Below are 22,582 nucleotides of genomic sequence, written 5' to 3'. Positions count from 1 at the left end.
AATTGGATGTTGAACATGAGTGTGTAGACCTCGCATAAGACACCATGAATAGACTTGTCTCACAGTGACAGGATCACGATTTCCTCTGTGTACATTCATAATCAAATAAGCTTACTTGCATTAACTCCGACAGGCTAACCCAAGATAAGGCTGGCATTTTAAGCCACTCCATTGAGGAGCTGGGCCCCAGGAGGTGATGAGAGTTGACTGGGATCCAGAGAAGCAAGCTTACGCCTCAGTGTTATTGTCTGGGGGCTTGGCCTGAGAGTAAAAAGAGAATCACCTCCCCTAATGGAAAACTATTGTCTGCCACTGAGGACATAGAACTGTGAGGAATACAGATTGGGCTCTATCCAGACTTATGCACAAGGATATTTCCTCTTAGAGAAAAGCTATATTTTATTTGAAAGTTCCCTTTTAACCTCATTTTAGACCTGTTAAGAAATCTGTATACCCACGGTGTGTATCCTTATCATACATCACATTTTCATTCATACTTTAAATATTGAACTGCCGTGTAATTGCGGGAACAAGTGGTACATGGAAATTGGGTTTAGTCCTGCATTTTTATTTTCAAAACAGTAATAAGCCTCAATTTCTAAGCTTCTTGACATACAATAAGGCACTGCAAGAGTAGTATTTGTTCATTTGAGTGGATTAGATATAGGGTGATGAACAAAACAAAATGCAATTAGAAGACTGTCATTTTAGCAATATAATGTCAGGCCTGTGGCATATTGCATTATTAATTTACTCTTCTTCCCTTGCGGAGTACAGTACATGTCTTAATGTGAGGATGACACACATTTCCCCATTAACAATCTGAATCAACAAAGACACTGGGAGTGGGTTCACAGTCAGTTCAACCTACTGTATGTAAAAATTTATACACCAGTGAAAGCTGGTGGAGGCAGAAATCGGAGGACTGGCTAATTGTAATGCATGGTATGAAATGAGGAATAGTATCAAACAAAGAGCCGGTCCTCCGATTTCTACCTCCACCAGCCTCCACTGGTATACACAGTCTGTGCCTCTGTGAACTAAACATTCTCCGACAGAGTCCTCCCAGAGGATGAGGAACTCCATTTGCCTGGCAGGTCTCTTCTCTCTCTTGAGGCTGGTGGAAGTGTGATACACACATTAATCTCCTTCCTCTTGTGATCCTCCACAGGTGGTGGCTGGATCCCCACTGACCTCCACAGAGTTCACTTCAGTTCAGTCGGGGGAAATTGAATGCCCACCATTTTGGCTTGGAGAGATCCATTGTAAAGTCTCTTACAGCAACCCTATCCTTGGCTGGGGGACATTTTTCTTCTTCCTCTTTTTTGGCATTGCATTGGACATTTTCTTATGTGGTCTGCCACATGGTTCTCTTAGGTTGGAATCCTATCTCAAGATCAGCACGTGTAATTCAGACATTCAGACAAATCTTACATTGATGTCAATAGGAAATGTGGGTGATACTCGAGTTATGCAATCTCGAATTAGGATTCCACCCGTAGAGCTTTCTTCAAAATTGATCTTAGAGCCACACCACGTCAACCATGTTTGGTTTCATCCTAAAAGGGTAGAAAAAAGCTTTCATCAGTAGCTCGACAAAAACAAGAGAACAACAACAACAATGTCAACAAAAACAAAAAGCTCCTTAATCACTTTAAACATATTTTCCTCTTGGACATACATTGTGTCAACTGCTCTTTGAAGTAAATGGCTTTTTGTCAAAAACAATCAATAAGTCATTATCTTTCTCTGTTTTATGACAAGGATTTGCGTTTGCTAACGTTTTCAAATGACTCCAGCTGGAAGGGCCCCCATTGTGGTTGGCACATGGCAGAAGACCCCATCCGCACAGAGTGCTCTTGTGCACTAATCGCACCGCCACAAAGGGTGGCACAGGCTCCGTCTGGCACAGGACACCCACAGCGATTGTGGGATGGTAAAACAGGAAGGATTAGCCTCGTGCTCTATGGAGACGTCCAGGCTTTTTGCGTCTGGAGAGAATCCCAGAGGCTTTAGTGAGTCTTGGGATGGATTTATCTCATGTTTAACTCTAGGCAAGGAGCACCCATGACTGAGTACTGGTTACTACTGTACAGTGGCACACACAAATCCTAATTTCATATAATCTACAGTATGTAATTTCTTGTTCTTGGCAAATACCTATGACATAAGTGACCTGTTCATGTTGATAAAGAAAAACACAACTGAATGACTTTCCCGAAAGTTTCATAGCTCTTTGGACAATCCAAGCCCACTCTTCCCCTAGACCAGCAAAGTTGTAAATTTAACCACTTTTGTTAGTTCACACACAGAAGATTAACCAACAAAAGTAGATTTTACAATTGTTACTCTCTTGTGGCTTTGCAGCTGGGTTGTCGGAAATTAAGTACCACTTAAGCTATGAAACTTTCAGGACACTGACCCCAGATCAGCCAAATAAAATATGTAACTCACCTTCAAAGCTATTAGGTGATCAAATGTATGATTTCCTGTTTGCAGTGGCATCAGCCTAAAACAAAGAAAATAGCATGACTGAATAGAAAAACAACAAAACATTGCCACTGTAAGTATCAAATTAAGCAATACAATAAATATGTTTAGTATGGTTAAAGAGTAGTTCATTTTACAAACAATAGGACATATTTTATCAGAATCTTATGATACAGTTATTTCATTATAGAAGTTGCTAAAATATTACAGCTATTTATGATACTTTTTACAATGTTTACGAAATCTAATTATCCCCAGCTTTGACTTTAAAAACCCCTTAACTGGAAGACTTTAAAGAGACAGGAAAAAAACATATTAAAGGTCCTTTAAGTTTTAGAAAAGGTTTATGTTAAACTACATTAGGGGTGATAGTTAGATTGGTTCGGTTTGATTACCTTGTGGAATGGAGGCCTTTTTAAACAGCTACTGCCATCCTCTCTCTGCTGAGGTCAGCTGGGGGTCATTTAGAGTCTTTAACGGACAGGGCAAGGGCAGCCTCTTTAATAGGCTCGGAGAAGGTCACACGACCAGAGGGGAACAGAAAGAGAAACAACAGAAAAGAAATCCCCTGTACAAAAGCTATAAAACGTGTGCAACAGCCATAGTTTACAAACAGTGAAATACTGTGAAGAGTCCTGAAAGTTTCTGAAGGTATCACTCAGTTTGTTTTCATAATTCAACATGTAATATCCATTTGATATATGATATTATAACACTGACTATTATAAGATGTCCACAGTCAATTATTTGGATTTCAGATGGGCAGCAAGCAAAAAAATATCAATGTTAATGGTAGGTTTTGGTATTGCTGTAAAAGTACACATTAAACTGAGAGATAGCATAGAGAAACAAACCATATTAATAAAACTGTATGTGTGTAATTTGCATTCAATGCCTACAAAATACATCAACTGGATTGCATACTGTATGCCTAAAACAAGTAAAACATACAACACAGTTCTATGAAATTGTTACGTTTTGGGTGTTTTGTCTTTCGAATTTTGTTAAGTTGATTTGTGCCATATCATTCTCTGAGCACATTGAAGAGGTAGTGAGAGGCTCTTTAACTCAAGCAAAATAGTTTTCAGGTTTATGCAGTTTTACATCTTATTATTTAAACGCTAACTCTTCGTCAATATGATATCTCTCAAAAGTTGATACAGTCATTGTGGGCTATAAAACTTTTTATTACAGTAAGACCATTTCAAGATTATCATCATGAAACATTATGATATTATATTTCTTAGTTTAGATTATTGTGTTTGTCTATTTATGTAGATACAGAATTATTGTCTGGAACACACTTCTTTCTTTCAAAACGTTTATTCAGCATCAACCAAGAAGAAGATATTAAAGGGCTTACATAAGCTAAGAAGGTTAATATACTAATACACTATTTCTGTTACCAGACCCTTACCAAGTCTACATGGTTTAATTTATCAAGAAAACCTACTTATTACAATGTCTGAAAGCATTTCAAGTGTTTTAACCGAAAAGATTGATTGAAACTAGCTGTAAAGAGCATCACATAGAAAATTCTAAGTGCTCCCGGACATTTTTGAAACTGAGGATAATTCGTACAAAATAAATATGACCTGTGATTTAAGATTGAGCGGGGAATGTAAACAGAAACTCCCACATCTACACAAATTTTAGAGTAGAATAAAACAGTTGACACTATCCACAATGATTGCATACCATGCTTTTATAAGCCCTTTAACACTAAATAACTATCATTTACAAAAGGAGAAAACAACAATGTGTACAGTATCATGATCTTTCTGTTTTCGGTTTGTAAAGGAATATTTTACAAAGGACACAATTTACGAATCACCCCTCAGAAAAAAATATCTACAATACTTCACCTCTCTAGAACTAAATTACTAACACCTTCAAGTGATCAATCACTCAATTTCTCAGAGAAATTAGTGTAACACTTAACATTAAGTTGCTCTAATACCAGTCCAGTAATGCTGTAGTTACTCTAATAACAATGTTATATTGACCTGTTACAGTATATAGTAATTTTGTAATTGCAATGTAATCATACAGTAATGGAGTTGAGTGTTTTTGTTTTTACACAAGTGGAGTAAGGGACAGTCATCTTTTCACATGTGTAATAACAACTCTATTACTATGCAATTACAAGTAATTATACATACTTTGTCAAAACATGTGAAAACATTGTTGTAACACGTATGATTACAGGTATAAGAGGCACTTAATGTAAAGTGATCAGAATTTAGATATCTACTTGTTCAGGAGTGGGTAGATTACCTAAATTATATACAATTTTCCTGTGGAAACAGTCTTGACATTATATGGAGGTCTTCGATTTTGAAACCAACTTTTATTGTTGATTCACGGTCTTTACCTTCACCATTTCCTCTGCGTTATTGTTTGGTTTTGTTTGTTTTTATTCTAAAAAGGAGGGAGCGTCCATAAATCCATTACTTGGGATGACACGGCCATGGGGACTCTGTGTAGATTGTATAAACAGTTCAATATCTGGAGTATGGTTGCTCTCTGTACACTCCCTTAGTTGTCCGTGCTGCTGGCGCCTTGTTGCGATTATTTGTCCACTCCTCCTGACCTGATTTAGAGGGAAACAACAGCCAAAGGTAAGGAACACTACTAGATATAATGTAGAGGGCTGAATCCTAGCTTGATATTATCCTGTGTAATTCTATGTTAGTGTAGAGTAGTAATGCTGATGTCACAGGGACATACAAAATGTGCTAAATATTTCAACACAGATCTAAAATGAAAGTTCAGCCCTTATGATTCAGAAAGGTACTCATTCAGTCCAAATGGGACAGATTATAAAAAATCCAACAATGAAAACAATGTATCATTAAGTTCTTCTTCTGGAGTACGTTGAACACCTTATACTGTACTGGCAGGTCAATACAGAAGGCCGTATAAGGAGGATAATGGGGTGGTGGAGGCATTAACAGATTGCCTTGCAACCCACACGTCGAGAATTTGCTTATGATAATTTCCGAAGCATCTACTTTAGAAAAGCCTTATGAAGTGTTTTTTTAGGCTTAAAGGTTTGTTGAAAGTGGGACTGGATCATCCCAACTCCCAAGCCTCAGTTCAAACAGAAACTCAACCAAGAAGCTTGCCTTTCACCTGGAAGGATGCATTTTAGATAGTTGAAACCGAAGATCAAATAGCTACTTGAAAAGAGCCTATTAAGTGGCTCCTGGCAAAAGGTCACAATTACCATTAGCCCAAATCAGCCTTCGTTCACCCCCATTGCTGTCAATGTGCAAGTGCCTGCATCGATGGCAGCCTTTGTCTGATCTCCAGCCAGCACAGACACTTCCCTGGAGCTGCAGCTCACAAAGGGCTGTTTTTCTGGTGACATGCTCTGTGTTGGCAGCCCATAACCAATACTCTTTAATTAAGCCCGTCACCCATTCACTGACAGTCACTTTAGAGAAAGTGACCAAGGTAACCTTGCGTTTTGAGAACAAGGATGTACATCAACCCTGTTTATCTGGAGGCTTCCTTTGAACTGTCAAGCACCCTTTTCTTTTGACCTGCAAAACAGCATTTAGTGTTGTGTTGCCCCCAGCATTTAGTGGGTGTGTAGGTGGGGGGGGGTGTTGGTGTGGGTGTGGGTGGGTGTGTGTGGATTTATTTAGAACTTGTCTGCCAGAATATGTCTCTGTGTGGCTAATTGAAATATGAATCAGCTTGCTTTCAGTTATGGTCAATTACAAGGCTGTTATGGACTAACAAGCTAACTGCATACTGTGAATCCTCCGTTGTACACATCTTGTGGCTCAGTTTGGGATCTATTGTACACATCTATTGTGAAGAACGCACAGACTGAATTGACATCTGCAGAACCAAGAGGAGAGCTTCTTAATGATATCACATTAAAAGCGCAGCGACTGAGACATAGAGAAGCCCTGAAGCGTAAAGCCAAACAAATAAAAAGTGTAACGTCACTAAGTTGTTTGGACCACTTACTATCTCGTTTGGACGAAATACTATCTCGTCAGAACAAGTTAGCTATCTTGTTATAACAACATATCTAAGTCGTTATAACGAGATAGCTAACTAGCAGTAACGTGTCTAATAAAGGCCATAGGAGCCTATTCAATAGGCCCATACATCAGCCCATTCCATAGGCAATTGGCAAATCAAAACAATAGGCTGAATCCGCTAAATCCGTTGTTTTGCAGCCCGTCAATAGCCGTTGACGAAATTGTTCTATAAGAGAGTAAACATTCAGTTGTGTCCTTTTATTTGTATGCATTGTCTAGCAATTATTAAATCACAGGTCAAATGGAATGAACTAGACTGAACCAGCAGAACCAGCAGTGTCTTTGATTTCCTTGCTGGCAGAGAATGGCTGATGGGTGACAGGAAAATGTGGCACATACTTGCTCCATTATGCAAAATTGACGGATTAAGAAACAAACAATTCACAAATGACATCTCATTCTCACTTCCAAGGATTGCGGATGTTTTCTTTTGGATAATTCAAGAGGAGAGTGTTGAGTTGGATTTGAACTTTTGGGGAAGATTTCAAGACAAATAAAAACTAGGCTAGTGATGATTAATTTGCCAATTGTCTATGGAATGGCCTGATCCAAACTCCATTCTGCTTGTATTCTGTGAAGAAACTGAAAACATTTCAATGTAAAATCTACAAAAAATCACTTAATTCGCTTAATACACCTATTCCTTTTTGCCATTTGGTGGGTGGTGCAAACTGGAAGACCATATAACAACTAGAAACAACTAAAGCCATTCGCATATCAATTAATGAGACACAGTAATTTACTATTTCATTCTAACGAGTTAGCTATCTCATTATAATGACTTGGCAATCTTATTATAATGACTTAACAATCTTGTTATAACAAGATAGTATATCTTTCGGAGGAGATAGTAATTCGTCCAAACATTATAGTAAGTGGTCCTAATGACATAAATGTAGTGGAGAAATACTTTTGTTTGTTTTTGCTTTATGCTTCAAGGCTTCTGTAGTGGCATGAAACAGTCAGTGCAAAAATATCTTCCTACACATCAAAGACTCATCAGATCCTATATGATTCCTCTTTCAAACAGCTTCTGTGTAAAGTCAGTCCTTCATGCGGCAACTTCAACCTCTATATCAGAATTGTTTGCGATTGAGGGCTTTTCAGTTGCATCAGAGAGGTCAAAGCCAGTTGTAAAGTAGGAAAATCATTCATCCATTCTTTGAACGTTATGATATGAAAAGCCATGACTAATGTTGTCCCACCACCTGGCTTCCAAAGTAAATCAAGATATAAATCATTAAAAGGAAACAGTACCACAGAGGAAATTACATTGCATGGGGTTATGACAGAATTTTAACTGATACTGTGTGTATAATGTATATGATGAACAGATCCACAGTAAGCAAGCATTTAGTGGTGAGATCATTTTGACATCATTTCCCTTTTTCATAAAGCAGTAACTCACCATATGAATCATAGGATTCCCCGCTTGCACCGTGTCCATATTCATAATAGTCGTCTGCACTGTAAAGTGAGAGACAGAGGAGACATCCATCAGACAGAATAATTTTCAAAAATACAAACGAAAAGGAGGCACATTAACAATTAAACAAATTGCATGTCGAACAGTATATAGAAAGCAGATGATAACTGAGAATGGGGATAACATTGTGAGGGAACGTCAAAGTGACACACTGAAGCAGAATCTACAATGTAAAACAGAACCTGTAGGTGAAAAGCAAGAGGAGTCATATAATTACAAACGTACAAACGTACAGTATTCTACAAGGTACAATAAACATACACACAATACAGAAGGTGTCTTTCATAACTACACCTTCCCTCAGAAAAGAAAGAACAGAGAGAGGGCTAGGCAGACTACAATCACTCATAAGTTAGCTACAGTACATCTGTGCCTCCACATGGCAATTTCCTTCCCCTGTATTTCCACATAACCTTACAGTTCCATATCAGTGCATATGGAGATCTATGAAAGATGGCAACTTTAATGAAAACTAAAAAGGAGCCCATGTTGCATTGTGGTTCATGTATTGCTTTCTTTCTTTATTTATCTCCAGCTCCCTGGTGAGTTGCTGACAGAACAATCTGGTGCTGGCATCATTCAGTATCAGTGCTATCATTCAAGCCCAGAAAGGTAATTCATCATAAGGCTGCCATTGAGCCGGCACAACCCATCACAGTCCTCTCCCCTTGCCTGTCAGTCGAGACAGTGACAGGAGCCCCTCTCTTCTCTCTGGATTAGAGGGCTGGAGGTGCCACCACAGGGCTCAGCACACACCAGCTCCACTATACAAGAGGACTTCTGAGGGTGACTTTTATGATATACTGTAACTATTCAAAGCACTTAATTCAGCAAAATATTGGTTAGCGGCAGAACATGTTTTCTTTTTTAAAAGCAACATGCTGTACAGGTGCACATTAACATGAACAGTTGAACATCATGCTAAGGACAGGGTGAAAAGGTCCATGGAGATCTATAAATGTCTGCTTGAGATATAGCCTAGGGAGATCACCAGTTTGGCATGTGTATTGAATTGCTCTCAGAGCCTATGATTCAACTATGAAACAATACCAGGAGAAAAGACCAGCCATTTTCCTCTTATCTAAACTGCAGTGCTGCTGAGGTGTAGGTGACTATTTATGGTCCACACACAAAGAGAGACCAGACGTTGTTATGCAGGGTGTGAGCTTTCCAATCAACTCTCACAGCAGAGGTGCCACCAGTCACTAAACATCACTGGCATCACTCATCATGAGAGAGAGAGACAAAGAGAGAGAAAGAGAGAGAAAGAGAAAGACAAATAGGTAGAGAAAGATAGAGAGAGAGAGAAAGAGAGATATTGAACAACTGAATGCTTGTTTTCTCATGCCCTGTGATATGACAGATCTTGACAGGGCATACAGTAATTAGATTTCACACCGTGGATAAACACAAGGGTGCATTCCAGAGTAGGATCCCTCTAAGTAAACATACATTTACAGCCCTGTTACAAAACATACTGTAGGTGGAATTCAGAAAATAAAAGGCTATGAGAACCAATAGTTGTGGTTGGAATCTCTGCAAGCTGCCAAGTCAACCCTTCCCCTTACAAAAGAAGGATTCTATAAGCTGTTTGGCACCTCTAATTTCTGGGGTGACATTTTGTCAATATCTCCACACTGCCTCTCTCGACCAATGTCCTTTCCTTCTCAATTACCCTGGTCAGAAAGCCCTCAGGAATGTCCTCAAGGTCAAACTTCCAGGAGAAATTAACTGTGTATATGCCCTTAAATCAAATACAGTCAAACTTCTAAAAATCTTGCCATTCAGAGACTTCTAAACATCAATCAACAATTCATAAGGAGCTCTAATGGAGTAAACATGGTGCTTTGTATGCATCTGGGACAAACAATCCCTCGGTACCCAACTTAATTCACTTTTTAATGTTTTTTAAATCACAAGCAGCAAACTCTGCAAGCACTCCTTAACAACTAATGATGGAGCAAGGAAACCCAGAGATCACTGCACTGGGTAATTATATCGTTGGCTTCAAAGGAGAAATCTATTTCAGTCAACTCGGTTCGACTCCTCACTATGGGACACGCACTCTGTGTGTTATTTGCTGAAACCCTGTTCAATCACACCTGTACAGGAGGAGGAGGAGGGTTGCAGGCACATAGCCCCGACTCGTGTCCAGCCTACAAAAGCTCATGCACATTTATTCTTTCCACTCTTCTGCGAACTGTCCGAAACTTCCTATAGTGCATTCCTGTGGCTCGCTAAGATCTTGATTCTCCAGGGCCATAAGGTTGTCTCTACCCGAACCCTACGGTTTCAGCTCGACATCCACTGAAGAACTCGTAAAATTGTAAAGCCAGTGTCAATTGTTCCACCCTCAACCTGAGCTGATGGACTTGAAAAGGTGAAAGGTCCAACCTATTATCGGAAGGCCTGCCTCTGAAAGATTCAGAGTGCTAGAGTGCCATCCACCAGAGGTCTTTATGACCTAAAATTGAAGCTTTTTTGAGGTTGAAAGCCGCGACACGGTGCCTTTTTAGAACCCTTTCTTTACGAACATCTCCTTCTTACAGGACCTGCTCGATAAGGGCGAAGCCTTCTCCACAGTGAAAGGCTACCTGGCTGCCATCTTAGCATGCCATGTAAGTTTCGGTTGATGTACATCCTTGCATCCCCATGGGTTTCTGTTCGTACCAGGTTCTCTGAAGGAGGTGAGGGGGGGCCCCTGACCTCGTTGCCCCTCTCACGCTGACCTTGTAAAGAGTGGTTCATGGAATAAATTAGCATGCTATGTATGAGCCTTGGTTGGGCTACGTGCCTGCAAGCGTCCTCAGTCTGTACAGGTGTGATTGAATAGGGTTTCAACCATGCAAAATCTGTCTGTTTGTTTGTCATGCCTGGTATACTGTACATTACACATTTCTCATCATTGATTGTGAATCACGGCTTCTTGGGTGCAAACAGCGCAGCCGGCAGCATGTGCGCAAGCATAAGATTAGTTGTCTGGGGTGTTTAAAATCTCGGTGGAGATATTGCCCTGTCATAGGTGTGAAAGTGATTTGACTTTATAAATAGGTCAGCCTTTGATTTGACATTCATTAGTTGCATGTGTCCAGAGCTCTGTGTCTCCCAGCGTCTTAGCTGGCCAAGACACAGAGAATAGCAATCTGTCTTAACCGCCAGCCTGGACCTTGAGAAATAAACACTGTTCCCATTAGGTAACCTTGTCTCGTGATCAGGAATCTGATCCCAGGCCTACTTTTCCAAAGGTATACGCCTGCCTCTCAGAAGCATCTGTCATCTCCATGAATGGCTGATCTTAAGCACTGATGTTGGCATTCCCTGGCGCCATTAAACAGATGGCAGTGTCAAATCTGAATGATGTAGTACACGTCCCCGGTGGACTTTGTTTTCTTACACTGCCATTACTCTTCCCTTCCTATGTGATAAATCTGCAGAAATCTGGTAGGACATTTAGAGAGGGTCCACAGGCACACAGGACCTGTCTACAGGCACAAGTCATATGGAGAGGAGCCACTCTTTATATTTCATGGGATTAGAACATTCAACAGCTTTTTTTTTTTTCAAGCAGGTACAGTATAGGAGGATTTCTTAAGGGGGAGAGATGTCTTAGATATCTTTCATCCCAGACTCTAAGGAAAATTATATGTTCTACAGGAATCATATGTCCATTTGTACATTGTGTTATGTATTCTAACATTTTTGGCCCACTGTTCAAAAAAAGGATGACGGTGAAATGGAAATGCGAAACGGCCTGATTGTGATACAGAACTGACTGGTCTCGTTGAAGGTCAACAATAGACTGAATCAACATTGAGGAACTTGCGCAACTGTCCCCTGTATATTGTCCAAAATGAGGTTCACATAATTGCAATTGAAAACTCCCTTAGGGATATGCTGTTGATTGCATGGCACAGTAGCTGATTGCAAGGCAACCTCCACTGTTGAACCCCTGCTGAGTTGTCACAAAGAGGGACCAAATAGACGTCATAGATTTACATATGAGTCAAATCATCTGCCTTGTCTGAATCTGACCCCTTTCACTTTTTTCTCTTTTTTTTTGATTGAGGAAAAATGTATTATTATGATTTTCTTTTTTATGTAAGCGATTCCTCATTGGAAGGGGAGGAAATCTACCACAATGACACAGAAAGATAAGTCGGTGTACAGTTGCATTTACAAATTTGCACTCACTTGATTCCCAAGACACCTTGGGTAATATTCTCTACAAAGGTAAACTCATAATCATTCTGGGTCAATTTGTGAACATTGATATGTATATGATTTCACCGTTGATGTTGATATTTACCCAAACCATCTCCTTCATTCCCCAGTCAGTAATCTTCAGTCATTTAGATTTCTAGACTAGGGGAGACCGGGGACAAATGCAACTGGGATCAATTGTAACACCCTGCTACTCTCCAATCAGTTAGAGAGATGAAACTCACTCAGCACAGTTAGGTTTGCTCCCTGCATTTAGTCAAGTATCTCACCATCTACAGATTGTATTGGGAAAATTAGTTGTTGAGGGATAAATGTATTTTTGTTTAATCTATTGTGTATTTTTCTTCTGCTGTTTTAAGGTTTAATATGAATCCTAACTTGTATCATTATGATTACTCTTCTGTTGGCTACAAATTGTGACATAATTAAGGAATTGTTGCCAGCTAACTAGCACAAAAGGTTTGTCGTGGCTGCTGCCTGGGGGCAATTGTAACACAGTGTTAGGAAAGTCCTGGGCATGATGGGAGTGACACTATGTTTGCCAGCACTGTGAATCACACTAATCAGTCTGTGGCTGGGCATCATCATTATTTTGAGCATTAGACTACTGTTATTTAGCCTACCTGTTCATGAGGTCTAGCTCAGATGTAATTTTGTATTTTGTTTCTCAGAGAATGAAGATATTATTTTTTGATGATGATCCATCATGATTCAAATCATTGTTACCATTAAACAGTCCCTCCAGGATTTTGCTATTCTGCAATCGCATAATTCAATGCAAAATCAACCATTCCATTCCTCACTTCTTTTGTGAGGGCTTGCAATTTTAGCCAATCACTGAACCTTTACCGCATAAAAAAGCCCAATTACCATACTGTTACAATTACCATACTGTTACAATTACCATACTGTTTTCTCATTATCCAGTCCAATCAAACCACACATCATCAACAAACTTGTTTTGTCTTGTCAGTGTGTTCACTTGTGAAGCTGATGGTGGACGACTGACAGGTAGCACAAAATCTCATTTGCCTATAAAAATATCAGCTACAAGTCCAATATAGTGCTGGAAAACAAGAAGAAGTCGTCAATCTTATTAGAACTAAGCACATATGTCATTGTATTGCTTTACCTGAAATTGACATTATCAAAAATAAAAAGCAATATAAATTGCCTCGCAAAATTTCTGAAAAGCTGCAGCAAAGTCAAGCATTAATGGCTGCAGATATCACAAATAAACATTGAGAAATCCTGGAAGGACTAATTAAAGGTCTTAATGGAGCATTAGTCTATGTCTATTTATTCTTCCGCATTTTGTTTTGAGTTCAGTGGGTTTATTTGGTGTTTTTCTAAAGGTGTTACATTTGCCTATACCTACTGTTACGATTGCCCCCGCTCACAGGGGAAAATGTACTGTAAATCAGACTTTTTGGATTAAAATCAATACTGTGTGGCTTAGGGTGGTCCAGTGGTCTATCACCGTGGCCTACAGTGCACGCATATGCCCATGTCGGCATGGGTTCAAATCTGGCCCATGCCCTCTCTTCCTTTCTTTCCTGTCACGCTCCACTGTCTCTATCCAATAAAAAGTATAAGAGTGAGACTGCCCCACAAAAAATAACCTCAAATACTGTGTTCCAAGCATCAGAGACCGACACATTTATGAATGATTAGTAGACAGATGACTGGTCTAGGTTGAGTGGTCTCTGAGTAAGAGAATTAATTGCAAAACAATTTGTGTTAAACAATTGCCCCCGGTCTCCCCTATATTCCACAACAGAGCGATACCACTGGTGGTCTACACCAGGACAACCCTTGCCATTCAGACCCACAGAGCTGTTCTATCCACTCGGCTCCTCCACACCTGTCTCTGTTTTACATGCAGTTGTTCCTCTGGGATGTGTCTGCCCTTTAAAGTCACAACTATCCCTGTAACTGTGGCCCGTTGGGAGCCGGATGACGAGGTGGTACAGGAGGGGTGGGTGAGAGGCGTCAAGAGGAGCCCCCCAGTCTCACAGGTGTCAAGAATGAAATAATGCTCTGATCAAAACAGAGCTGTGAGTTCAACCCTGGAATGACCTCTCCCAATGTCCAGCCGGAGCTGGGCCGCACCTGTCATCCTCCTCATTTACCCAGAGGGAGATTACCTCCTCTCGACTAATCAAATCAAAGTGACTCTCCTCCACACTTCCTCCTCCAGTCTCGCCGACCTCAACACCTGATTAATACCCACACACTGCACCTCCAGCCAACTCTCCCGAGAATCAGCCCTCTGCTGCTTTTAATAAGGAGATGATAATTTTGTGGGGTGTATTAAACGCTTTGTAAAGAGGTTGTATGATCGTCCTTCTACAGACTGACTGCTCTTGACTGTTGCTGTCTGCCGTGGCTGTCACGATGCGGTAGCTTTCCGTGATTCTCCCCATGGCTTCTGCTCTCTTCTGAAACATGTAAATGTCTCTTATAATCTGACACAGGGTCGACTTTTATCTACAGTCTCATGTCTCAAGGTTGGAACCATCTCATCTTTCCTTGCAAGTTGTGAACTTCGTTCATTATCATTACATTTTGTCCTTGATCGTATAGTAAACATTAGTCTACCAACTGTATGTACTGCAGGGTGTAACAACAAATCAAAAGCTTGAAAATTAACATGCTTGATGCTTAATGCTTAATAACATGCATGTTTTGGGGTCTTAACTTAGAATGAGAATTAGATATAATACTTAGAATAGAATGTCAGTACAAGTAACATGTTCTCCTGCTCCTGCAAAAGTTAATTTGATATAGTATTCAATTTCACATCCAGAGATACGTACTGTACTCCCCAATAAAATATACAATATGTGCACCTTAACTACTCCAAATCATCTTCTAATTTCTAGAACAAAATCTCCAAAAATGGCAGCCCAGATTTCCCACAAGGCATAGGGGTGATATCATACTGGAGAGATGGTAAATTGCTCTGCTTGTTTTCCTCCAGCTACTGAAGTCCTGCCACACAGTCAGAGCTCAGATGGGGTGACTGGTAGTTCCTAAGGCAGTGTGAGGCATTGTTCGGATGCGTCTTGTCCACATAGTACTGTATCCAGCTTCACTCTCCTCAGGGCCCCGGTCAAGCTCTGACTTGCCAAGGCGTTCTTTTGCTCTGGGCAAAAAAGTATTCTACACCTTTGTCTACCTTTAGCAGATTAAATTGCATGACCTTTAAGGGATGGTTCAGTCTATTTTCATGTTTAGGTGAAATATCATCTCACCCTGAGTTTGTCCTCATTGGCCAGTAGTGAAAGCTTCTCCGATTCTCCGTTCTCCACTTTGCTACCACAGCAAAGGCTAACAGTTAGCAGCGCCGTCTCCAATAGACAGGATTCCAACAGCAATTAAGTTAAGTTAGCATTGTTGAAATTAAAGCCAAAATCTCCTTAATATGAAAACAGCTTTAACCATCCGTTTAAAGAATACCGTTACATAGATGCCTTAGAATGGGGATTGTGATGATATCATGTACACAGGGTATTTTCACACGCCAATTTATGTGAGTTTAGTCTTTTTTGTGCAGTATTTAAGAACATATTGATGAATGAGGCCCATTGCATTTCATGTATTTCCTTAGAGGTGATTATTGGCTACTACACCAACTAAAGAAAAACACTCATAAGTTCCATAAGGATGGAGTGTACTTCATACAAATATCCACAGTGTTTATGGGTTCACATTCTCAGAATAAATACTAGACTCAGAGGAATCAAAGAACTGTCATAGCACCACACTTGGAAGCAAGTAAGCATTATGTTGTAAGAAATTGCAAGAGATCTTTCTTTGATCATAGACATGCTCCCAATACATCTTTCACCAGATCTGAGACATAAGAAATATAAATGAGTACACAAAATAAGTAAATAAACGGAATCAACGGCCTCTGGAGTCACATGGGCTCTCAAGTCTAGCCCCCATTAGTTGCCTCGTCTCCAACCAGATAACAGATCTGAAAATCTCTTTGAGTCTAGCAGGTCTCTGGGCGCCAGCTTTTATATGATGGAATCCATTTTTCTGTTGCCCTAAGCCTCTGCAATTATTCACAAGGTTGCTTTTAAAACAAATAGCTGCGGATAGGGGCCAGCATCCCCTTAGTGAGCTTCTGTACATCTAACAGCCAGCACTTCAAGATGTGCCTCTCAGTCACTGAGCACCACATTGAGTAGAGAGAGGGAGGCTGGTCCAAAAAAGAGACAGTGTGTGTGAGATGGAGGCATCCCACTCAGAAAAAGGACAGGATAATATGTTTTTTCCCTCCTTTTCCCCCTCTCTCTTTTTCTTTTTTTTTCTTCTTTTTTTTCTTTTTTCTTTTACAGCTGCCTCTAATGCAATTTTTGACACCTTAAGTGCGGTAACAATCATACCCTCCTTGAAACTGCCCATGCAAGCTCAAAAAAGATGGAGCATCGTGTGACACAGATACAAGATTGATAAAACGGAGAGACACCAGCATACAAGCCAACAAGCCCAAGCAAAGCCTTTGACCTTATGTGACATGGGGAGGGTAATAGATACCATCATGTGAGGAAATCAATACTGTGCATTTAGTAGTGCAGGGTCTTCTGTTGTATGGATACTATAGAGCAATATGCCACCAAGACCATTTACTGTATGCCCCATTGACATGAGGCACAATGGCATAGACATTGAAATAGGATCACATGGTGTGCTAGTATCTGTCAACCCATGTCCTTCCAAACAACACCTTGGAAAGTGAAATGACTGCTACATGGAATATATTTTTGAGCAACGCATGTTTTGTCAGTTACTTTTGGACATCATACAAAGAGTCAAACTTCCATGGATACAAAAACATTTGACTTAAATGTCATTCACTTTATATACAGACAAGGCATCTCTTACTAAGAATCGTGTTATGTAGAGTAAAACAGTTTCCAAATGGCCCCAGTCTTATTCTGAGTCATCTGCTTGTTGCCAAGTCAGAAGAAAGACATGCACTGTGCCTGGCTGACATCCCCACCATTTTGCCATTATAATTCAATATTCACCTTTTGTAATGCTTATTATAATGACATTGACATCCTCCTTTTGGTGCATGCCATTATGACTAGCTTATCCTCATCATTAACCCCCCATTCTCACCATTCACAGACTCGTCCTCACTACACACATACTGTACTGCTAATTGATAGTTAGCACATTACATGAAGATCTGGCTTAGTATCCAAGTATTCTTTTTGGTGCAAATCATTTTGGGCCCAACTGAGGTTACGATGTCTGATCTAGAGTCCTAGGGAGAAAATGTATTCAGAGCTGGGAGAAACAAGAGATGGGTCCTTACTTTTGTCCTTGATTGCTGTAGTTGTTGTCGTAGGAGTCATACCCTTGGTCATCGTAAGCTGTTCCGTATCCGTCATCATATTCCTGGAGGAAGAGAGGATACACTTTTTAAATAACATTTGTGACATCATCACAAATGAATTTGCTGTGCTCTACAAAAAGCTGAAAAGATATTTTTCTTTGGAAAATGGTTTGAGGTCAAATCTGTGTTTCTGGTGTGGAAAACTCAGTTCGCCTCAGTATTACAATTGCAATTGGCCATGAAGTATGTTTAAAACATCCACTGTGTTTTCTAAGTGGGGAATACTTGAAGTTGTCTACAAGTGCTGCTCAATAAATCAAGGTGAAGGGTTTACCTTCAGTGGCATTTATTGTACTACTGCCTGCTTAGAAATGCCCTCCAAATGATCATGTATCCATTCTACAGAACATAACTAGGTTAATTACTTTAATGGCCCTAATCACAATTCAATTCTCAAGTTAACACAAAAGGTGACCAGTATATTGAATCAAGAACTGAATAATGAAGCAGACATACACCTAATTAGTTTCCCCATAACTGTGTTATTTTATAAGTCATTATTTATCTCTGGCAGCTCAGAGTTTGTATCTCTGTTGATTCTTGGACGTATGTCAAAAGCATTTCTGGATCCCGAAAACGAAATTGCTCCCATACAATTATAACAGACAACTGAATGTTTATGTAATTACTGTATATTTTATCAGATAATATCAGCACAGATGCTCCAAAATTCATTTTTTACACATTTATGTATTATTCTGTTCCTACAAATCAGACTTTTTAATGTGTAAGTATTTGCTTGGACTAAAGTTGACAGTTGTTGAGCTGATTTAACTAATCCTCCTTTATGGGGATCGTCCTCTGTGTGGGGCAATACCACAACTACAGTACTTTGACATTCAAACTGATTCATGGTTTTCATATTACTCAATAAAGTATAATCTTTTGAAAGCATCAACACAAATAACATGCATTAGAAGTTAGACACACATGCTAACGGCAAATATTCTGCTATTGTTGTGAACATAGGGGTACAGCAGGACTAGCAGCCTATGTATCAAAGTGACAACACAGCTCTGTCCTTGTCTCAGTGTTTGACTGTTTGACAGCCAGATGTATCGACTCCAGCCCTGACTCCATTTCATCACCATCTCTGAAGATGAGCCTTGAACATCTGTTTGTGCTCCGGCAACACACCCCACCCCCTCACCCCACCCCATCCCCGTCAAGAGGAACATCAAAGGGAAACAGTGCAGCACCCGTCCTAATTTAGGATAAATGGGACTTATGTTCCACAAAAGACATCGACCCCTCGCGACACATCTCTCATCCCCCACACAGTTCTACACTAATTCCATCTGCCCCTGATTTGCATGCATGAAATGAATGGCTGTAGGATTTAGTAACAGAGAAAATGCTCATCATATCCATGTTATTATTAAGGCTCTAATGCCTGATTAGAAACATGCTTTTGCCAAATGACTCTGAATTCAGTCTTTTATCTTTAATCCTCAACGAAACGAACTATGTCTGCAAAACTATGTGTTAAGTTCATCAAAGTAGCATGGGTGCAGTCAGTGTACCATATACTTCCCTTTGATACTTCCTCTGGCCTCTGATCCAAGGAACATCATCAGAATAGATTATGTGTATACAAATGTCATCATCAACATTACCCAGTGAGCAGACAATTGTGGGCCAGATCTGGTCTTGTGGTGGCACATACAGTATGTATGAGTGTCGGAAACGGTAGTTCTTACATTGGCCAGACCTCGTGTCTGTAAAGGGGCCAGCCCTGGCTAAAACTTTGGTATGATTGATGTGGCCCTGATACATTCCTGTAGCTTCTGGGTGATCTTTGGTCTGAGTGGGGTTGGGACCTGAGATATATCCACATGCTGGCCAAGGTCTGGCCTTTTCATGTCAAAGATAAGGCTCAAGAATGTCAAAGACATCACAAAATGTGTATGCAATATATTGCTTATCTTTGAAGATCAAATTGAAAGCAAAAGCTAGGATCTCATTTTAGACCATCAGCTATTTATAACGTAAGTTAGTTCTATTGTAAAACTGTTGCAGGCAAAGATATAAACCTGCCCTTTATGAATATTAAAAAAAAAAGAAAATCGCAGCAAAATGATAAAAAGTAAAACCATGTAGCAGTGATCAAGTATGCATAGCTAGCCTCACTTAAGTCTACTTAAGTATGAAAAGCGAGAGGGAAATGATACAGTATCCCAGACTGAAGGACAAAATCTAACTATTGGAAAAGAGTCAGCACTGTGGACCCTCAAACCCATGGTCCAGTTGTCCATAATAAGTCAAGCCATAGAAAATCTTAACAACATTAAGAGTCTAAATACAACTCATGGAAAAGGTCTTTGTTCAGACCTTGTTTTCATTTCCATTTCATACAGTGTTGAAACAGCTATACTAATATACTAATACTGAGTAGGACCTCCCTTTATTAGGAACACTATACTAATACTGGGTAGGACCTCCCTTTATTAGGAACACTATACTAATACTGGGTAGGACCTCCCTTTAAAAGGAACACTATACTAATACTGGGTAGGACCTCTCTTTGCTCTCACAAGATGTTGGAAACATTCCTTTGAGATTCTGGTCCATGATGACATGATTGCATCATGCAATTCCTGCAGATTTTTCAGGTGCACTTTCAAGCTGTGAATCTCCCGTTCTACCACATCCCAAAGGTGTTCTATTGGATTCAGATCCAGTGACTGGGAAGGCCACTGAAGAACACTGAACTCATTGTCATGTTTATGAAACCTGGGTTAACACTTTACATTAACGTGCCCCTTACAAAGGGTTTATAATTGACTTATAACTACTTTATAAACTATTGAATACATGTTAATACATCCTTTTTCAAACCATTGTTACAACACATTCTTTTAAACTGTTTCATAGCCTAAATGTAAGGTCACTGTTTGGCAAGCACCAAGCCGCTATCGAACAATTTAACTCATTTGTTAAAAGTACTTCAATCAAATAATCAATCATTTATAACCATTATTAACCATTTATAAACGGCAGCTTAATGTGTTAAACAATTTGGGGGAGAGCTAGCTGAGGGACGTTTATTTTACCAACTATGCTATCTAGCTAGCAACAGCTGTTATTGTGTTTACTGTACTTTATTTCAGTCAATGGGTCTTTGGCAATTGGAATGGGTTCTAAAACAGAAATAGAGCGTTATAGATAATAGTCATGACAAACCTCTGTTGTATCTCTTGCAAAAGCACATCTCAGTACACTAAATTAAGTGTGTTGGAGAAAGAAATGAGAGCACACAATGCTAATACAATATGGCTACATTTCCAAGTTTGAACAGGATTAGCATGACAGAGAGAGAGGGCAAGAGAGAGAGAGAGAACGTAAGAGCGAGAGAGAGAGAGAGAGAGAGAGAGAGAGAGAGAGAAAGAGAGAGAGAGTGAGAGAGAGAAAGAGAGAGAACGAGAGCGAGAGAGAGAGAGCAAGAGAGAGAAAGAGAGAGAGCAAGAGCGAGAAAGAGAGAGCAGACAGCTACTCCTAAGTGAGTCTTTCATTTGTATGCCAGTGGATAGCTGAGAGGCGTGTTGTTAAAAGATAAGGGCTGCCCTCTGAGGGCACTGAAGACTTACAGAGGGCCTGGCACTGCATGTTTGAACAACAGTATCACAGCCGCTCGGCTGTGCTCTACAATACAGCTGAAACAGATAGGGACGCCTCCAAAATGAAGAGGGGGCTTGCAGCTCTACTTGTCCAAAGAATGTCCTCCTCCTCCAAGATTCAGACAACATTATGTACACTCATCATCCACCCGAAGTGTTTTTTAAATGCAGTTTTTTTGTACCGATTCTAAACATTTAATTAAATGTCAGTATTGAGCTAAATATATGGTGTTAACAAGTAGGTCTACGGTGTTGTAAACAAGGACCCTATACAGTAATTACCGCACAACCAGGATTAGTATTGAGTACAAGGCCGTCTGGAACCTGCTGTGACGTACATTATGAACAACAGACCTGCTTTACCCATGACAGTAGCATAAAAATCACTGTAACAAAACAGTATAAACACAAAATAAACACATATTATACAATCATACAGTAGTTCAAAAAGTTAAACCATTTCAAAGAGTGATAATAATGTTGTATGCACAGTAACAATCACTTGTAATCTTCTGCATGGACACACATCCATCACAGTGCGTTCAGGACAATTACACTGTCATCAGCAACTATTAAAAGAGTTGTCTACTCTTTACAGAGTCAGCAAGAAGGATATAGCCTCATAACACCCAGGAGAGAGCCCTCTGGAGAAATCTGCATAAACAAAACTGACCCACTTGCATCACACATTGCTCTGCCCCTCACCCAAAGGGATTATGGTTTTCATCTGGTAGGAATTCAAACAGATGTGGTCTTTAGATATATACACTGTTTGACTTTACTATGTAGGCTATAGTGTTCTCCTGTTAAAGATGAGACATTAGCCCAGGTCAGATCCAGATCACGAAGATAATCCTACAGGGTTGTATTTATTCATGCACTTATAAGCATGTGTTGAAGGCATCATCCTAGCATGGGGAGCAGGCCATGAGGTGGAGGGTATCAGAGGGCGGGTTATGTGTGTTCACATCACCAGACAACATCCTGGAAATTACTTCAGCTTTCAATGAGGGAGTCCTCCTCTTGCTATCTACCCATGTCTAATTATTGCTCCAAATTGAACTGACAAGGGTCCCAAATGGTTTGAATTGGGTAACATGCAGAAGAATAAGATATGCATTATGACTAATGCCTTTCCAATGGGACGAGTGGCAGGTAAGAAAAGGGTCCATCGATGCCCTGTGAAATACATGAAATGAGATTTGGATGTAATTACTGAGCCATGCAATCAGATTGAGACTGCTAGACTGATCCACTGTGTAATCAGATTTCTTTGATTTTGTTTTAT

At 39.9% G+C, this 22,582-nt stretch overlaps 1 protein-coding gene across 1 annotated transcript in view; it reads right to left on the bottom strand.

Annotated features, from left to right (window-relative positions):
* Positions 1 to 4,991: 4,991 nt before the first annotated feature.
* khdrbs3 (KH domain containing, RNA binding, signal transduction associated 3) overlaps positions 4,992 to 22,582 on the bottom strand; it is a gene marked incomplete at both ends in the record, with an annotated part of 59,709 nt that continues 42,118 nt past the window's right edge. The window contains 3 exons of the mRNA XM_083680093.1: positions 4,992 to 5,083; positions 7,960 to 8,018; positions 17,597 to 17,679. Of these exons, the coding sequence (XP_083536219.1) occupies positions 4,992 to 5,083; positions 7,960 to 8,018; positions 17,597 to 17,679 (234 nt within the window). The remainder of the gene's footprint in view (positions 5,084 to 7,959; positions 8,019 to 17,596; positions 17,680 to 22,582) is intronic.

Source organism: Argentina silus (genome assembly GCF_951799395.1).
Source record: "Argentina silus genome assembly, chromosome: 11".
NCBI lineage: Eukaryota > Metazoa > Chordata > Actinopteri > Argentiniformes > Argentinidae > Argentina > Argentina silus.
This window is presented reverse-complemented; position numbering and strand designations above follow the sequence as displayed.